The sequence below is a fragment of the Silurus aristotelis genome (genome assembly GCF_946808225.1).
Source record: "Silurus aristotelis genome assembly, chromosome: 19".
In the NCBI taxonomy this organism is placed as follows: domain Eukaryota; kingdom Metazoa; phylum Chordata; class Actinopteri; order Siluriformes; family Siluridae; genus Silurus; species Silurus aristotelis.
In genome coordinates, this window is record NC_139592.1 from 7,610,897 (window position 1) to 7,631,621 (window position 20,725).

Sequence of the window (20,725 nt, forward strand, 5' to 3'; positions counted from 1 at the left end):
ACATTGGGTAACAGGGGCTTAAAAGCTAGCTTGAAGTGATGAATAGCCATTTAAAGAGAAATGCTGCTATGGGTTTTTTTGTTTGTTTGTTTTTTTGCATTGGCATTTGGCTGCCATAACTACTTCGCTAAGTGCATACTTGGCTGCCTGTATTCAATTCAATCACAAAACCTGCAGTGGAAAATAATTTTTCTCTCACAGCTGTGTACTCTTGCCCATAGCTCCCATTGACACTGAGCCCATGTCCTCAGTGTGTTTTTCTGGGGTTTTTTATTTATTTCATGAAGACAATTTGCTTGTGAATAGTGTTGAATAGTCAGAAGTAATTTTAAATTAGCCTTTTTAAATCTCTGCAAAAACAGTCCATTCAGAAAGTATTTAGACACCCTTCACGTTTTAATATTTTATGCTGCAGCCTGATACTACAAATGTTCAAATGGATTTTTTTTTTTTGGAGGTCTAATGGTAAGCTGAATGGAGCAAAGTACAGATATATCCTCAATAAAACCTGTTCCACAGCACCCAGGACCTCCGTTTAGGCCAAAGGTTTACCTTTTGTACATGACAACAACCCTAAGCCCACAGCTAAAACAACACAGGAGTGGATTAGGGATAACTCTGTGTATGTCCTAAAGTGGCCCAGCTAGAAGCCTGACTTGAACTCTATTAAACATCTCTAAAGATACCTGAAAGTTGCTGTCCACCAACAGTCTCCATCCAAACTGACCCAGTTTAAGAGAATTTGAAATAATAAAAAAATCTGCAGAAAATCCCTCAATCCAGGTGTCTAAAGCTTGTTGTGTAATGCCCAAAAAGACTTGAGGCTGTAATTGTTGCCAAAGGTGTTTCAACTAAGTACTGAGCAAAGAGTGTGAATAGTCATGTACATGTGATATGTCAGGCTGCAGACGCGGAAGCCGATATAGTCCGATCATTGTCCTTTTATTTCAACAACCGTACAACACAAAAACACTCATAAGCCGTTGAAAACAACAAACAAAGACATCCGCTCGATACGCGTTGTCCGCTATGAGTTTGAATGTCCCAAGCATAATCCATAAAGCCTTCGGCAATGAGTAATCCAAGTCGGAAGTGGAATTCGCATATACAGCCGGCGGTCGAGCAGCCACGCGATTGTCCAGCTTGACAATATAACGACCGACAGCCTGTGACTCAAGAACGTGAGTTTATGTAGTCTGATCTTTTATGAGCCACAGCTGTCGGTAATTTTGGGAAGCAGCGTGACTGCTATCGAGGGGGGCGTGGCAGGGTGAATCCCTGACAGCTACAGAGGGGGGCGTGGCAGGGTGAATCCCTGACATGATATTTCATGTATTTTTATTTTTTTTTAAGAATTTTTCACAGACATTTCAAGAATTCTGTTTTCACTTTATTATGGGGCACTGTGTGGAGATTAATGGAAAAAAAAAATCAATATAAATGATTCAGGCTGCATTATTGCAAAACTGTATAACTCATAGCTCATAACAATCCTAATAACCAAACAATGTTCTGAAAGCTCAGAAACAAGGGATAGACATTGGACGGTTTTGAATGAAGTGACAGACTATGCTAAATTAAGTGTGTAGCCTGCTGTGCTACAGTTGCTACTCTAACAAACTAGTAGGTTTAACTCAGTGGAATGCCCTCTACTTTTATCAAAGCTATAGACAGAATAAGGATAAGACAGCTAACACACTGTCCAGGCAAATGCCAACAGGCATCGACAAATGCAGCATGTGTTAATGTCATCTGTTGACAAGGCAAGGCAAGTTTATTTATATACCAACTTTGACCATTTAATGTGTGTAACAGAGAAAGTACAAGATCAAAGATCACAATAAAAACTCAATAAAAATTAATAAAAACTGTTTTTTTCCTAAACAACATGTTCAATAGTTAGATGCCAAACAAAAACATAACAAATAAAGATTAATGAGATTATTTCAGTGCAGAGATGGTGTATAGTTGATCTATTTGACACTCATTTTTACTCCATCAACACCATCATGGATTGTAGTTTTTTTTTCCAGCACAATTTTCATCTGTGTTGCTGCTGAAATCATTTTCAAAGTGATTACAGTTCACCTCAAAATGCATTCAGACAAATCTTCTTCTTTCGGCTTCTCCCATTAGGGGTCGCTACAGCGGCTCATCCGTCTCAATAACCCCCTGTCCTTTACATCTGCCTTATTCAACCCAACTACCTGCATGTCTTCCCTCACCACATCCATGTACCTCCTCCTTGGCCTTCCTCTTTTCCTCCTTTCTGGTGGCTCCATCCTCAGCATTCTTACACAGATATACCCCATGTCCCCATATTTCTGCACATGTCCAAACTATCTCAATTGCGCATCCCTCACCTTGTCTACTAAAACATCCTACATGCTCAGTCCCTCTAATAAACTAATTTCTAATCCTGTCCATCCTCGTCACTCCCAATGAAAATCTCAACATCCTCAGCTCTGCCACCTGCACTTCCACCTCCTGTCTTTTACTCAATGCCATTGTCTCTAAATCATGCACTCAGACATATAACATTTAAAATCTCTTGGGTGTACCTGTCCCTGAAGTCTCTTGGAGAAAGTGTAAACTTTCACGACTACAAAATTATTTTTATAAATTTTGGCTATGCCCTGGATGCACTGACTTTTGTAAGGATAAAATTACAATGAGTTTGCTTGCAGATGTTTGCATGACTTATCTCCAAACCTCACAGGAGATGAGATCAGCTGGATTTGTTTGAACAGTTCTACAGTTGTCACTGTGTATTGCTTGGGAGTGGCAATGTAATGGTTTTGAGCTAAACTGTTAACTAAACAGTTGCAATGCCATGACACAATCCATAGGAAGAGAAGCTGGAGAGATTAATGTGAAAATGGAAGGTTCGGAGGTTGGATTTTAAAGTGGGATTTACTGAGACCTCTAGGGGTTGGTAAATGTATATCCAAGGACATTTCGGAGGAACTTCTGTTTAAATTTTCATTGGAGTAGTTTGAGCTATTTTTCTTAGCTGGCACTATGGTAAGGTCACATTCTTATTTATACATTTTGAGCCAGTCAGAATATTTTAATCCACTTTATGGCCAAAAGTGTGGTTCCCTCTCTGTCATGCCCATATGTGGGCCTTCCCTAAACTGAAGCACACAATTGTGTAGAATGCCTTGGTATGCAACTATAATGCTTAGCTTAAGCCTGTACCAGCATGACAATGCTCCTGTGCAGAAAGCGAGCTTTATAAAGATATGGTTTTCCAAGGGTTGACAGGAAGATGTTAAGTGGCCTGCACAGAGCCCTGACCTCAACCCCACTGAACACCTTTGGGATGAACTAGAATGCTAATTGCACTTCAGGCTTCCTCACTTGCTAAAAGGCTAAAATCAGACTAATAAAAGTGGAGGTTATATCTGGAATTTGGAATGGGATTAAAAAAAAATCTATATGATTACAAAAAAAAATAATAATTTACCCATGGGTGTGATGGTCCGGTGTCCACAAATCTCACCATATAGTATACATCTGAGGCACTCACTAAGCTGAGGTGAAGAGATAAAGATGTTCAGGAAAGTCCTAATGCTAGCATTCTTAGAAAAAAGATTTAGACCATTAGCTCATCTTGGTGAAGTTTGTATTTAATGAAACACTCAGAGAGACATTTTCATTTCTGCTGTGTACACTAAAGTCTGAGCCATTAGTTTTTTGTGGTCATGTCCTTCTTACATATTGTACATTTATGAAAGAGAAAAAAAAAAAGAATTTTCTTTTCTAAAGCTTTGCTGTGCACTTAGCCACTAGTCCTTGTACTTTATCTACTCTCAGTTGTTGAAAGTTCCCTCTTTTTTCTTGCCTCCTTTAGAGGACGTTTGACAGGCATTGACAATGTGATAGATTAGACATTCTGTCCATTTGGCTAGTGAAAAAGATGACACTCACAGGTTTTCTCTGAGTGTGGCTTTAGCAGCCTGCTGTAAGCAGTTGGAGTGGTCATTATGATCAACTGGCTAGAGATTTGAAGTGATTTTGATTATTTGGTTTGTTGTTAAGGAGGCCATTATTGAAACTTGTCACATTTGCTGGAACTAACACATGTTTTTTAATTGAGGGTCCTTGCATTTACACTTAAAGCTTGGATTGACTGTACTCTTTTTTCCACTCACAACAAAATATTCCCCAAGCTGTATTTAGATTGCCACATGGATTAAATTATTAAATTCCCCATCCTAATTCTAATGTGATCAGATTTATTATAGACCTATTTTGTACATTTTTAGAGACATTTTAAGAGAGCACTGATTCAAATAGCTTGTGTATGTGTTAAAAGGTAGGAAAGTGGCAGGAACCCACACCAGCAGAATCTCTCCATATGTGACGTAAAAGTCACAAATGCAAATACAAGTGCAGGCATTATTTGAGTCTCCTGCCATTTTTACTTATTTCCTTCACGCAGTCAGAGTTGCTTAACAATAAAAAGAAATTCTGAGCAATTTATGTGCATTCATATGTGGAGGACTTTTAAATATGCATTTTCAACACACACACTAATTACTCATTGGTCTTAAAAGCAAAAACCCTAAGCCAGAATATTTTATTTTCTTAGACTGACTACTGTAAAATAATGCCACATTATATATTACATAGCTAATTAGGTCCATTAAAAATATTATTATAACATATTAATAACATATTTATAATACTAACATAGTAGTTTTATTCCCACGGAGGGGACTAGTGTTCATCTAGCTTCTTTATACCCTTAACTCCTGATAAAAATCTTCTGATGTAGCACATTAAAACCTCAACAAAAAGGCTCAAAGTCATTCGATTTATTTTTATTCTGTCTATGTTTTTAATCAAGTGATGATTGTTACTTAGCAGGACAACTTATAGCAGGTTCCATGAAAGCTCTGTAGCCCTGAAAAGATCACATCACCTGATCATCTTTATTTGCACATTAGTTAGATCACATACAGGCTGATGTGTGTAGTGCAGCAGATTGTACAATGCTGTAACAGCATTGACGTACAATGCACCTCCATGAGGCTCATCAATGTTGAACATGCACATTAAATACCTAGTAAAGATAAAAAAGAACACAAAATCTGTTTGTTTTAGATGATTTATTAAGCTTTGAGAGGTGCTATGCATCTATAAATGGAAGTAGCAAACATTTGTATTTATTTATTTACTTAAATGATTATTGTTACTGTTATTCTTCTTCTTCTTCATATTATTATTATTATTATTATTATTATTGAATTAAGAGATCACCACAAATTAAGGTTGTGGTTCTGGTTCTGTAATGATCACTGACATCTATACCAACTGTAAAAGTGTGAGGGCAAGTTCATGCATCAGGGCAGTAGAACTGACTTAAGATATAGTCAGAGATAACTAGCCTGTTCTGTACACATGAGCTCACAGGCCCCCATGTTTGGCTAGTGTAGCTATAATTGACATACTGTAGAAGAGAGGAATCCCCTTCTAAGCACCCAGGGACAGGGGTAATTACCACTCGTGATGAAAGGCCATGGCACTGCTGGGATTCTAACTCGTGGTCTCACGGCAAGAGGGCGATTGATTTTTTGTTCAGCTCTTCAGAATTCAGCATTTCAGAGAGAGAATAAATATGAAAGTAGAACATCCACCGCAAGGAATTAAGATTAGAGATTACAATGATTACAACACACCTCTCATTTGGTTTGGGGATTGCTCATTAATCTTGTGTTATTTGTATGAATGTGCTTGACCTCACTTTCATGCACTGCATATTGATTGCTGTGGCTTGTTTTGCCTTGAAAAGGTCAGGAAGGGGTACATGGGCTTTTTCCACTCTCTAAGCTCAGTGTTGGGCAGGGCACAATTTGCAAGCCAAAAAAATCTCTTTGTGTAGCTTATTGACCTAAGCTTCCATTTGTTTTTACGCAGGTCATCTGCGTTTGAACTCGGCTGGGGAAAAGGAGCAAGCTGCCCTAAAATATGCTACATATATATATATATACAATACATTCTGTGTTGAATTGAATAACATTTGTAATGTGAGGTAAACAGCACTGTTTCCATGGTTTCCTGTTCATCCTAAGAGCTTCAAAGCTTTGAAGAGGAATGTTGTAGATTGAAACAGGTGAGTGTGTGCTAGATGGACAGAGACACATGTATATTTAGAGAATGTTTATCGGTGAGTTTTATTTTCATTGCTGATTCCAGTTTCCTAAGCAACAGTTGCTAATAGGGAGATGCGTTTAATTATGGTGGAGCATAATTAAATGCAAAGTGCGGCTGTATCAAACATCTTGGATGGTCAGCACTCAGTCTTTTAGCAGCATTCTGGGGGAAGAGAGGGACAAAGAGAGAGAGAGAAAAAAGAGGGAGGGAGGCAAGAGGAGGAGCTAGCAGTGGAGTGGAAGAAAGAAGAGAGGGGAGGGGGCATAGTGAAGGAAGGATGAGCATAGTGCTGCTAGCAGGTGTGTGGCAGAGTTGAAAGCAGCACCAGCGATTGCACTGCTTTGGCTGGGGAAACACACAACCACTGCTACTGCTGCCACACAGTGAGTAACTTCTTCACGTTGCCCACTTTATTATTTGAACATCAGCATCCGGTGCACTGCGATGATGCTCAGCTTGCAGTTGTTGCGCGGTTTGGGTGAGATTGTCATTTTCAGTTTTGTGGTAATGGAGTAAACAGAATCAACGCACAGGCTCGGAGCAGATTTTTACAAAGCGAGTTATTCAGGTTGATTATGTGTTGCTGACAGCTGTTGCAGGGTTTCATGTAGCACAGGATCATGAGATCGCACGTATGAGTGTGGTGCCTGCTAGGAGCAAAAAGTGTAACCAGATAGCCCTTGCACTCCTAACCCTATGTTGCGCTTATTGACCTTGCACACTTCAATTCAATTGAGTTTTTTTTGTATAGTCTCCTGTGACATCTCTCTCTCTCTCTCTCTCTCTCTCTCTCTCTCTCTCTCTCTCTCTCTCTCTCTCTCTCTCTCTCTCTCTCTCTCTCTCTCACACACACACACACACACACACACACACACACACACACACACACACACACACACACACACACACACACATCCCAACATAGAAGGAGGCTGGCAGATTTTCCATAGCAGCAGTATTACTCGTATCCAGTGGGACAGACAAATCAGTGAGCAATAACAATGAGATCTGTTCTGTTCACACCTCATTAGCTGTAATCAAGTGCTCAGATAATGACGTACCATATATGAGTTTCTGTCTAAGAAGTCCTTGTTATAGGACTTGCAGCCACCACAATGCACAGCTGTAAACCCTCTTCTGTCTGTATCACGTTTATTTCCAGACAAATTTGCCTGGGAAAAAAAATGAAAAAAACAGATTATGGGCGATGGGTGCATCGCATTCGAAATGTGACTCACTCTGTCTGTCTCATTCTCATTCTGCTGTGGAGAGCTTTTAATATCTCATTTGCTCTCAGCTGAAGTCTCTTCCGGGAAGCTGACTTTGTCTGCTCGGAGGAAAATGAGAGAAAGAGCAAGACCGAGCAAGTGCAGCAAAAAAGACTCAGTTCAACAGGCTGCTGTCAGTCTAAAACTGTCTCTCAGGCATCTCTCAGTTTAATTTCACATAAAAGTTCTCTTTTAAGAAATTCTTAATCGAATCTACTCGAATCTCAAAAAAAAAAATCTAAATTGCTTTGCAGGTTCAGACCACATTTCTTTACTTTGTATGTTTGTGTAAAAAAGAAACCTCTTAGAGATTCAGTCAAATCACACAGTTTTTATACTTGTTTAAATGAACTTTAAGATTATAATCTGCAGCACTGTTCTTATAGTTCCTGTGTAGTAATTATAATATAATTATAATACACTTAATAGTCTCTGTTTCTATTAAGGTGACAACTGACCCAACTTCTCCAGTCAACTACTTTTTCATATTATTGTACATTTGGTCCTTTAAAACATTGCATTTTCATTAAGAAACAGAAGAGAACATGTACATGTGCCGCTTATGTGTTGTGAAGGGTCTTTTGGACTTCCAGGAGAGTGAAAAGATTAGGATTATTTAGTCAAATCTTAATTAAATTTGTGTTGATTAGTGTTTTCTGGTTAGCAGGACTCTGATTGCTGTTGAAAAATCTCTGTTGGGTAATTCAAGTTTATAAAAATTGTGCAAAACCTCAATTATTTTTCGACTGAGGCAGTTATTTTTTATTATTCATTATTCAATCATTTATTTATTACTCATTAATCAAAAACCTTTATTTAAGTATGATGCATTTTTCTAGTTTATTTTCGTAATTAATTTCATCTTATCTTACAAAAGTGCATTAATCACACAACGGCATGTCGAATTTTATTGGCAGCGGATGCTGACTTGTTCACAGTGAGGTAAATTGTCAGTTAGTTGCACCTGTTTACTGCACCGATCCATCATAATACATGCATGCCTTCAATTACAGTATGGAGGTGTAACAAATTGAGAGGGCTGATCCTTTTATGTTTTCATCTCATTGGCTGTGTATTATTTATGCTGTTGAACACTGTTGATTGTGATAATAACTGTGAAGTGTGTGTTTAATGATTGCAGTGTGCTTTTTCTCAGAGAAGCTCTGTCGATGTCTATGAAACATGGAAGATGATAAATGTTTTTGAATATGATTATTTACCAAAAAAATTTTTAAATTGTTTTTAACCTTGCTAGGGTTAATAATTATCTTCACAAACATACATTTGTAATTGCAGGTTAAATGTTTAATAATGAGTGGCTAACGGGTGAAGTGACTGTAGATACATAATATAAACCTAACTATTACCGAGAATCATTCCTCATTCATTTATTATATTTGAACTCCATGAAATAACAAATTGAATTTGACTCTAATCTTCACTTCAAGAGATGAACATGGTGGACGACTAAGACTGGCAGTCACACTAAATAGAGTTTACATTTCACTGGGAATCCCAGACACTTTGACCACATTTGCATACATTCTGTAGTAGATTATAAAATATCCTTTTTTTTTTTATTCATTTTGAAACATTTAACCATCTATTAAAAGATGTGGCAAAATCAATATCACAATTTGTTTATATGCGCAAAAGAAAGACTATATGATTATTTATTGTGACTTCCGAGCTTCCGAGATGGATAACTATCACATAGGGGGAGTGGTGGCTCCAGTGGTTAAGGCGCTGGATTACTGATCGGAAGGTCGGGGGTTCAAGCCCCGGTATTGCCAAGCTGCCACTCTTGGGCCCTTGAGCAAGGCCCTTAACCCTCTGTGTGCTCCAGGGGCGCCGTATCATGGCCAACCCTGCGCTCTGACCCCAGCTTCCAAGCAAGCTGGGATATGCGAAGAACAACATTTCACTGTGCTGTAATGTATATGTGACAAATAAAGGCTATTCCATTATTATTATATATTGTCCACAATCTTGATTTAAATTTTTTGTTCTAATTTAGAATAAAAATCATAATATTCTAATAGCAACTGCCTGAAGTAATATTATGAAGAACAGTAAAGAATACAGAATAGAGCAAAAAAAATAAAAATCAGTCTGTATCTCACAGAAAGAGGAGCAGCTGAAGCCATTCTCCAGTAATTACCTTTTAGGTGGACTGAGTGCTATAAAGACACCTTCTCCCTCCCAACAGCATGGTGTTAGAAGCTGTAGGGAAGCAGCAGTGGAAAACTGGTTAATGCACTCTCTTGGGAGCCTAATGGGAATTAGGAATCTCAGCACAAGATGACCAGGGGGGAATTAATAACCCTCTTCCTAATAAAGTAATGCATGATCTCAAGTGCACATTTGGCAAAACATCAGCTATGAAATTTATTGCTGAGTTATATGTTTTACATTAAGTAAATTGGGTATTAATGCCATGGTACCTCAACAAAGATAAATTCTTTTCATGATCAGTAAATGAGAATCTTAAAAGTTTGTTTTGGATCCTGCCTGAACTTCACGCATGGTCCATGCCTCATTCTGTGTACCTGTTTTAGCTCACCGAGTTTCACAGATTTTATTCAAGTGCCTTCATTTGAAATAATATATCACTATAATGCTCTGTATGAAATCTATTTAAACGGCTGACTAAAAAATGCAGAAAGGCTGTGTATTTAACAGAAACCCTCTGTGCATTAAAAGGAAATTTGAAAGTTAATGAAACCTGCATTGCATTCTGTCTTGCTTGGCATTTCCACTGCCGTTTATGATAATAAGGGTTCAGGAGGGTATGACCCAAAGGAGGCACACTGCAGAGTAACTGCATTTCACTCCAAAAATGCCTGTCTGCTCCATGATGAATGGATTTTGCTAGGCAGGGAAGGTCTAATGAAATCGGTGAAGGAAGTGCAAAACCCTAGTCAAGGGCTGATCCACAGAGATAGCTTCCATAATGTTTGTTTCCAAGCCGGATTCTAGTGCTGCAGAGCACTGCAAAGAGGATCAGATACATTAATATGTCAAAGTGGTAAAAAAAAAAAAAAGTATGGTGCTATACATTGGTTTGTTTGAGATTTCAAGATTTCTACAGATGGCTGTAGAAAGAAAATAAACTAAGTTCCAACTTAAACATGCACATTATGGACTTTGGATGTGGACATTTTTAAAGTGCATCTGGACAAGCAGTTTGATGCCTTTGACACAATGTGTGAACTTTTCTTATCAAGATGCAGGAAAGTCAAATCGGTGTTCCATCTGAGAACAATGGTCAGGATTCTCCTCCAGCTGAAGCTCAGTGGTTAAGACATTAGACAACTGTCTGAAAGGTTGTAAATTCAAATCCCAGCGCCACCATGCTGCCACTACTGGGCCCTTGAACCGGGCACTTAACCCTCGACTACTCAGTTGTATAAGTTAGATCCTTACATGACACTCGGGGTAAGAGTGTCTGCCAAATGCCATAAATGTAAATGAATTTAGGTGTATACGGCATTACATTTATCTGTATCAGTATATAATAGAATAACATTTGTGCATGCATTTGTATCAGATTTAGGATAAATTACCATACATATGATTGCCATACACATGCATAATTGCACATTGAGCATAGCTCTACTTAAAGGCTTTAATGAACTAAAAAGCAGTTATATAAAACATGACATGAATGCAAAGTTATAGAAAAAAGACCCAGTTATTGGTGTTGGTATGGAATGTTTAATGAATACTAAATATAAAGCCAGATATAAAAATATCTAGGAATATTCATATGAAAGATTGAGACATAATAGTTACATTTAGTGATATAATGAATGAAGGGTTATGAAATGCTAGCTCTTTAGTTGGCTAAATAAAAGTGGCCAGGGTCATCCAGGGGTTTTCTAAAATGGGTTCTACTCGGAACAGGCCTTGCAAGGGTTGATCAAATCCTCGTGCTGTGCATCAGGTGCGAAAGCTGGCTTTAAAAAACAGATGCATGAGTGCTGCCAGCATTACTTTAGAGGTTGCAGAAGCAGAAGGTCCGCTTGCCAGTGCTCAGACCATATGCCACTGACTTCAACAAGTCTATTTGCATAGCCATCATACCAGATAGTGTTTGGCTCAGATGGTGTACAGCATGTGCGGCAAAACCCTGGTAAGGAGAACCAAGAAAATTGTACCTTGCCCACAGTCAAGAATGGTGGTGGTAGCAACATGGTTTGGGGCTGCATAAGTGCTGCTGGTACTGGGGAGCTAAGGTTTATTGAAAAAAATTTGGATTCCAACATGTACTGTGACATTTTGAAGCAGAACATGATGCCTTCCCTTCAGAAACTGGGCCGAACGGCAGTTTTCCAACATAACAACGATCCCAACACACTACCAAGATGACAACTGCCTTGCTGAGGAAGCTGAATGTGAATGTAATGGAGTGGCCAAGTACAGTCTAGTACATGTCTCCAGAACTGAACCTATTGAGCACCTGTGGGCATCCTCAAGCAGAAGATGGAGAAGTGTCATGTGTCTAATATCCATCATCTCTGTGATGTCCTTATGGAGAAGTGGAAGAGGATCCCATCAACAACCTGTGCAGCTATGGTGAAGTCCATGCCTAGGAGGATTAAGGCAGTGCTAGATAACAACAGTGCTCTCACAAAATACTGACACTTTGGATACAGTTTTTCATCTTCACTTAGGGTATTCTCACTTTTGTTGCCAGTGATTTAGACTATAATGGCTTATGTTGAATAATTTTTAGAGCATAGTAAATCTATACTACTATACTATATATATATATATATATATATATATATATATATATATATATATATATATATATATATATATATATATATATTAATTTAACTACTCTAAAATATATCCAAGTTTTATGTCTATACTATTGTCTCTTAAGAACATATAATAAAATGGTTGCTGAAATGTCAGGGGTGTACTCAATTTTTGTGAGATACTGTATATATAGTCATTTTCCCAAATGTACCGTTTCATACACTAAGGAAGCCTGACAAGACATGCTATTGTACTGATTTAAAAAAACGCAGTCACCTGCCGACCCTGTTATTAAATCAGCAACACTTTTATGTCTAAATAGACATGTACACTTACTTGCACCAATGGAAATGACTGCTTTATCATAGTTCAAGGGCTCTCAGAAGATCTAAAGTAAAATGTTCTTTTCACTCTTACTATTCAGTACTGACACTACTAATACCTTTGGAGAGGACTCTTGCTTTAGACTCTAGCTGATTTAGAGGCATGTGTTTGGCTGGATATCCTTCAGCCTGAGGATAGAACAACAGTTATTTGCTGACCGGAAAATAAAGGTCATACTGGACAAGCTCACTCACATTGCTACTAAATCATATTTATCCTACATTTTAATACAACATGTTTTGTTTCAGACTCAAAATAATAGAAAAATTTAATTATGTAAAAAAAAAAAAGGTAGAGCAGAAGAGCCAAGAATTGATTTGAATCACTCATCTCTCCCCTGCAGCAGATAGCTATTGCTTATCTTCCCATGTGCAGAACACATACAGATCCAGGAATCTGCTAATGAAAGTGCAAAGACTGCTGGGAGGTGCTTCCTACACAGCTGTGTGGAGTAATACAAATGTCAACCCCCCAGGCTGCCACATTGATAATGCTTCCCCTTCTGTGACCTCAGTCTTTGTGTTTATGTGTCTATACACTATGTGTGTGCGTTTGTTCACGAGACGTGATGCAGCACTAAACAGCAATGCATCTGTCTCTCTGTGTTTGCAGGAAACAGGATGGAGGAGAGCCACGTATCTCTAGCACACTAGACGCCGCACTGCTCCAGGCTCCTTTGCCCTACACTGCCCCTGCGTTCCTTAAGGTACTTCCTAAGCTCTGCACTTTTATAACAAGTACACATCACCGCCTTTAACACTAAGCCTTAAATCCTCCCTGATGCCATCCTCAAGCTTTGCCTTGTCCTCTTCAATCTATCACCTTCTGCATTAACAGCAATCGTCATATTGTACAAATGGCTCGGCTTTTGACAACAACCTTTGCCACTGCATGAATTTTGCTAGCATGGTACTGTACTAACAACTGACACAAATGACTGACATGAGAATGAGTTAATCCAGTGCTGTATGAGTTATTTATTATTTATGAAAAAAACATCTGTTCTGGTTTTAATCAGAATTTTATTCAGTCACACGATTTATTCCTAGAAACAAACATGTAATTGTTAAAACAATGCACATTGCAAACCTTATATTTTCACACCAATTGCTGGCTTTAAGCTCTAGGGATCTGCTCACTAATTCAAGGCATTTGCGACAGATCTACTGATTATTTTACTGTATATAGTGGGATAAAATAAAGGAAAAATAGAAGTCAAAGTAAAAAATTTTACTTGCAAAAAATGTAGTGCAAAAAAACCTTCTGCCATCATTCACATTTAGTGGAGTGCAAAAGTTTGAATGAAAATAAGGGTGAAGGGGCTTTTTACTTGTCACTTTACTTGTCACTTTCTTTGCATATCCTAGTGATGATAGGAAACTGGGGTCAGAGCCCAGGGTCACCCATGATACAATGCCTCTGGAGCACAGAAGGGGGGCCATGCTCAAGGGACCAAGGGCAATACTGGGGCATGAACCCCCAACTTTCTGATCAGTTACGCAGCACATTGCCATGAGCTACCACTTCCTCCTAAATAAAGCTTCTTTACAAATAAATTGTAAAATTAAAAAGGGTTTAAAGAAAAATACAAAAAAATGTTTTGACCTTTTGTTAATAAAAGAAAATCTGTGAAATCTTGATGCACCTTGGGCCTTAGGTGTGAAACACTGAGATCCAAAATTATGCAACCTAATTAGCATGTTTTGTTTTGTTTTGTTTTTGTCTTATGCTGGTTGTTCTTGTAGTAATGGCAAGTCCAGATCTTTAAAAAAAATGCAAGGAGATGAAATAGGAATGAAAGTGGCATACACATATTAATATAAAATATATATTCATATAAAAGCTATTACAGACAGTGAGGTCTGTGGAAAAATAAAAAATTTAAAATATACCATTATGCAAAATAACAATGTGTCTGTTTTGTTTAGGAGACATGCTAAACATGTTTAAACCCTAAAACAAGACCATCTTGGACACCTTGTTCTGAGGTATATTTGTGATAAACATTCTCATTATTACATCCCAATGAATGGTGCAATTTTGTGTTCAACTCAATCTTCAGGTGCTAAATTAATCTGTTTGTAGTTCTGCTACATTTTGCACTTAAACTTAGACATGGCCCATATGTACAAATATGTAAAACACACCTAAAAGGTGTTGTTAAGTTAGCATGTACATATTTACACAAAAACCTTTTGTTAGTATATGTTTATTTTCGTACTTTTTGTCATTTTGTCCTAAGGGTTTTTTCTTTATATCTGCTGCTCACAAACACACTGTAGATTCACTTTTATTTTATTTTTACTGGCTGTGTTTAGGCACACTGTTGCAGCAAGCATTGCTCCCTCACAGCTTCAGGTCGCTGGTTCGATCCTGAGCTTGGATTACTGTCTATATGAGGTACCATCCCCACCAATTGCCCAAAACAACAAGTCTACATGTTTGTATTACGGTTTCTTGGAAGTAACTGATGTCACTTCCTGGCTTTATACGTCCTCATTCCAAGTGTTGGTACATAGTTAGTACTTAGTACTTATTACTTATTTTACTGGTAGGTAAATTGTTTAATATAACATATGCAACCCCAAAATAAAGGCTTTAATCTACTACTGACACAAAACAAAATGTTTTGTTCATCGAGTTAATAATAAAACACAATATAGTCCTAGATTGTGAAGCTCAATCCATCCTGGCTTGAGAAAAGCAAGCTGTTTCAAGGATGTTGCCTGCATGCCTGTTTCTGTGTTAACAATTGCTTCACCCTACAGGCAGGCAAAAACAGCGGGTGTGGCCGATCATTTGCAATGCCAGTCAAATAACCTCGACTGTGAAAGGAAGCAGTTCTTGAGTGTGTTGAGTGATGAAAACAACCAGACTGTCTAACAATAGTTGGAATTCTGCTTTGCCAGACGATACGGAAGGGGATACAGGGTTCTGCGTTGTGTCTGAAGTGTAGAGACTGAAATATCTTTGTGTAATCTGATACATGTGACTGTAACACTCAGGGAATTGAGCCTGAAAATTAACAGGAGAGAATGTAGATGATATCAGGGAGCTTTCAAGTAATATACTTAAAGCAATGGCTTCATGGAGCTATAAATCAGACGTTCTCTAAAATATAGACTGTGTTCCACTACTCAATGAAGTGCTTTCTCTTTATTTCACTTTGTTCTGCATTTTATATAACACTCTGCAAAACTTAATTAGCCGTGCCTCTGATTGTAATTTTAGTCAGTCAGTTAAAATTAAGTCACATATTGACAGCTGCTACTAAGCACTTGTGAAAGAGAATTTAACACTCCTATTTGCTTGCTATATCCCTTTCTCTGTAGTCAGTACACACCGCATGACTGTGATGCTTCTCTTTAAGCTCCTGTTGTTCCTCACTAGAAGAGAATTTCTCACTTATTCATCCCCACCTGCTCATGGATTGATAGCTTGAACTGCTAGACAGGCACGGTCAGGGCCAATTTTCTAACAGCAATGCATGGAGAATAATAATGTCTAATATCAATAAACAAGCAGAGAGTGTAGGTTGTAAACACTTTAATTAATGGCGAGAGAGCTCAGGCCAGGACCTGGTGCCCATGGGCCTGTCTGTGGCTGGAGGTGAAATGGAGTTTAACTCACAGTTTTTAGCCTGAGCTCTCAGGTCTTTTCTTCACCAGACACTTTAGCCATGATTAGGATAGAGGAGGTCCAAAGGACAGCAGTGTGGTATCACTGATTTAATTAGTGCTAAGCCGAGGAAGGGCACGGAGGAAAGAGTGAGCGAGTGAGAACGAGAGAAAGACAAAGTCAGAGAGGGGACTAATATTCTTGACCCTGAAATCAGGTCTGTTTTAATTAATGATTCCCAGTGTGCAATTCTTTATTCCCAGAACATGCTTGCTATCTAATTGAAAGAAGGAAAAAAAAAGCCTTGTACATTTTCTTTTTTACACAGAAGAGCACATGTTTACACTTCTGAACTAGTGTTGACTTTTCTGAATGGAATTTCAAAAAAAAAAAAAAAAAAGATAATTTTCGATTTCTGGTAGACATTAAAAGACATATTCAAAATCCGAACCGCAATACTGCTGGAGCGACGGATGTTGTATATGATGATGGATATTGTTTTATCATTAAGAATAAGTGCCATATTCCTTTAAAATCCAGGCAAACAAAAAACACCCACTTCAAAATGACCTTTCACAGAAGATTATGAAAACGAAGAGATCAGATATTACAGATCTGTCCCATGGAGTCATGAATATGGAATAGAGCATACACAAATCATCATTCCACTGGAAACTGGAAAGTGTTTTAAGACTGACTAAATAGATTTTCTGCTTTATACTTGGATATCCAACCCTGAAGCACCAGTATTTATCAGCTGGGTAATGACAGACTGCTAGTTATTTGCTCCCAAGCATCAAAGGCAACAAGACTACAAAACCTATTTAAAATGTGCTTCAGTGGTGGGGGATGCAAACATTTGAAAGCCAGAGGAAATTGAAATCTGTATTGCTTTCTTGTTATACTAATATTGGCCTTATGACATGCAACCTGCATTCACAAGTGTGAATAACTGGTGGCATACTGTATCTACATGGACTTTGTCAGAATGTCTCCTCTGTGAACATCTTAAGCTAAGACCATCTTAAGTTAAGATAAAGTCTGCATACATTTTTGTCTCTTTAACTGATGTTACTTGTTTAATCAATATGGCACTTAACCAAAGATTTTCATGTGAAGGGATGACAGTAATGACTTTTTTTCTTAGGTTTAACATGGGAAACAAGGTCACTGTTATGCATACACATTTATGATGTATAATCCTCTCTATAATCCTTCTTTCCCTCACCCAGAAATACCTTACAATGAGGTTTTTTGCGTCAAAGATACAGTCTGCCCTTGCACGTTGCATTGTCTTTCTTTTTTTTTACTCAATTATTAACTATATACAGTAGATCAAAGATTTTGAATCATGTCATTTTTAATATGTACATATTTACTCAGTATACTCAATATGTATCCTATGTTTATCTCATGAGTATAGGACGGCATGATTTCTGCTTTGGTGAGCCTCTATTAGCATTTTTGACCACAAGCAAAGTGGGCAGCTAAGTGAAGCAGTAAGCATGTTGCCTCATGATCGCTGACCAAATTATATTATTAATCATATTTGTTAAGTAGCAACCATTTTGGCACAAATTACAATTTTATTATCATTTAAAAATGTTTGGAGGATTTCTAGGTAGATTCATGTTTGCTGCAATCTCTCTTTTATTGTCTTACTTTCAACCGTGTGTGATGTGTAATGCATCAGCATTCTTCTTATTATTCAAACATGTTTAATTTTTAATTTTCTATTCCCTGGGACTTTAAAGGACATAAAATTAGGATTGTCTATGAAAAATGAATTATGCCATTCTCCTGGCTTTAAGTAATACTATTCATCAAACACATCTCAGAGGATTACATTTATCTAGTTAATACAGACAGTCAGCTTTATTATATCAAATGAAATTCATGACAATCCTGGATGCTGATTTGTACCACTGATATTATCCAACTACACTCTAATGAACTAAAAGCACTAAAAGCACAGCAGCAATCATATAACCCCTTTCACAGTAGGACTCATTATTAACAAACAAAATAGAGTTTAATTAAGGCATTAGATTCAGTGTTAGATAAAAGTCAAAACAATAGACAGTGGTTTCAGGAGACGTGAGACTAATGGAGTAACATAGCAATTAGTATGACACATTGTGCCGTGCAGCAGGACATGTGATGCATTCTAGCACTTTGCACATGATGCAAAAGACTTAACGATGGATCTTTAAGATGACTGAGAAGGTTTATTGGGTCTTTAAGACACTACTTAGCCTTTTCACATTCATTAGGTAATTTCATTATATCAAGAAACCATGGACTTCTCTCTCTTTAGACCATAGGTTCTTAAATGGTCAGAACACATGACAATGACATATGGACAAACGTTTGTTGGTACCCAACCATAAGGTTTGTGAACTTCTTAAAATCCTCATTCTACATTTAGTTTCCATTTCCTGTTACAATATGCTCCATTCCTCTTGGAAAAGTGTTTCACTAGATTTTGGAGTGTGCTTGTAAAGTTTTGTGCTCATTCATCCATAAAAGCATTAGTATAGTTTGATACTGGCGTAGGGTGAGGAGGCTTGGGGTACAGTCAGTGTTCCAATTCATCCCAATAGGGTTGAGGTCAAATCTTTATAGCAAGCCATAGGAATTATTAGAGTAGAGGTTTGTGTGGAAACCTGAGAGTTGTATTAGAACTTGACTGATTTCTGTGTTCTGTATCATTTTGATCTGCTTGTTAATGTACTGTAATAGCACAGGCTGATATCATGATCTGAACCCACCCATTCTGTGTCAATGGTAATACAACTGTCCTGTATAGAGGATTTCTTAGTTGACAGATATCTTAGTTCTGTTTTGTGAAGTTTCAGTTTTACATGATGGGTCTTTATTGAGGAAAGAGATTAAGAAGAAAAGATGAATGTTATGTAATACAATCATAGGCAGATGCAAATTTAGATACAAATGTTTTATTTACAAGCAGACAAGTCAAAATCCAAACTCATGAAGAGTAAACTGTGCAAATGGTCAGGCAATCAACAAACAACATAAAAAGAAAATTTAATGTGAAAACTGAAAACAAGACAGAAACCAGGTAATAGAAACATGAAACAAAAAACTCGGTATTAAACAATGAACAGACACTGAACAATAATTCACGATCTCACAATGAAAACACTGGTGCATTTAAAAATGAATTAAAGGGTAATCTCATAATAGCTGTAGACAATTAAGATACATGAGGAAATTAATAAATGAAAAAAACAGCATAGAGACGGGACATAAATATAGAAAACGCACAAGTGGGCTATAGCACTGCAAGCCGGCATCCAGTGCTTGGCACAGGGAAATCATTTCTGACAATAAATAATGTTGCATGTCATGAGCATAGCAGTAGCAGAAGAAGTCACAAGATCAGAACACTAAGCCCTGTGATTTAGTATGTAGGAAAAACAAGATTGGACAAAGTAGTGATCCCTGGGGAACTCCAATAATAAGGCAAGTGAAGTAATGAGTCTTCTGTATGGTACATGGTGTGATTAGTCCTGTAGATATGTTGGAAACTATATCACGCATTACTTATGCTGGTTTAAAGTGCTTATATCTAAGAGAGGTGAAAATTGAAAAGAGGTGTTCGATCCAAGGCCTTATTTGCTGCATATTTTATTCCAAGGTATCCAGATATTTTTTCCTAATAGAAATTGTATACTATGTGAGAGTTTGTAAATTGTATGAACAATTTAAATGAACTTGCTTGCACACACTCACTGATTTTCCTGTTGCAGGGTTTTAATTTTATGCATTACCCATTAGAGTGAGTTAAGTATGGAATGGGCTGTACACACCACCATTGACTGTGTGTACAGAAAAAAAAAATGGCTGTAGTGTCCCAGTGATGAGACTGATATTGAGCTGCACCCAGTCATCACTGTTTGTACAGTGGAATAATGTGTGTGTCTGTGTGTACTTTTTGACCATATCTACAGCACAGGATACTCTCATACAAGCATCCTTTTATGAGATGATTGCAGTTCCTTGTTTCCACGGAACTAGATGGATCACGATAGACATCAGCATTATGTTTATTATTGTCTTATTAAAACGATACATTCAGCTGCAGGTAAAGCGGCATCTTATTTTGGAGACGCAATAAGCAGATGCCAGGTTCTGTTCTGCTCTGGTGTTGTTCCGTGATTGTGTTCTTTTATTACTCTGTATTTTATTTGCATTCAAGTTTGAAAAGCAAAAAAAGGTGGATTCGCTTGCATGGTGCAGGCAGGGCTGTAATCAGGGAAAGGATCTGCAGCGTTAAATCCTTATTAGTGCAACGTTCTTTCTTTCTTTCTTTCTTTCTTTCTTTCTTTCTTTCTTTCTTTCTTTCTTTCTTTCTTTCTTTTTTCTGTGTTTGTTTGTTTGTTTGTTTCTCTGTTTCCTTTTTTTCATGCAGTGTCTCAGCCAGATTGCCAGATTTGCCATTTAAATGATTTTATTCAATTTGGCTGTATGCCATGTCAAATGACAAACAAAATGTAATC

The 20,725-nt window shown here is 37.6% G+C and overlaps 1 protein-coding gene across 45 annotated transcripts in view; it reads left to right on the forward strand.

Annotated features, from left to right (window-relative positions):
* The window catches only part of rap1gapa (RAP1 GTPase activating protein a), a 121,919-nt gene that overhangs the window by 68,365 nt on the left and 32,829 nt on the right, over window positions 1–20,725 (forward strand). For 41 of the 45 annotated variants that reach the window (XR_014538007.1, XR_014538008.1, XR_014538012.1 and 38 more), the window contains one exon: window positions 13,197–13,290. Coding sequence is in view for 15 of the 45 variants with exons in the window: in XM_083569838.1 (XP_083425964.1) it covers window positions 13,197–13,290 (94 nt within the window). In the remaining 30 variants the exon portion in view is untranslated. Of the gene's footprint in view, window positions 1–6,388; window positions 6,546–13,196; window positions 13,291–20,725 lie in introns of those variants that run through there. The other 4 variants (XR_014538009.1, XM_083569837.1, XM_083569840.1 and 1 more) reach the window with 2 other exon arrangements.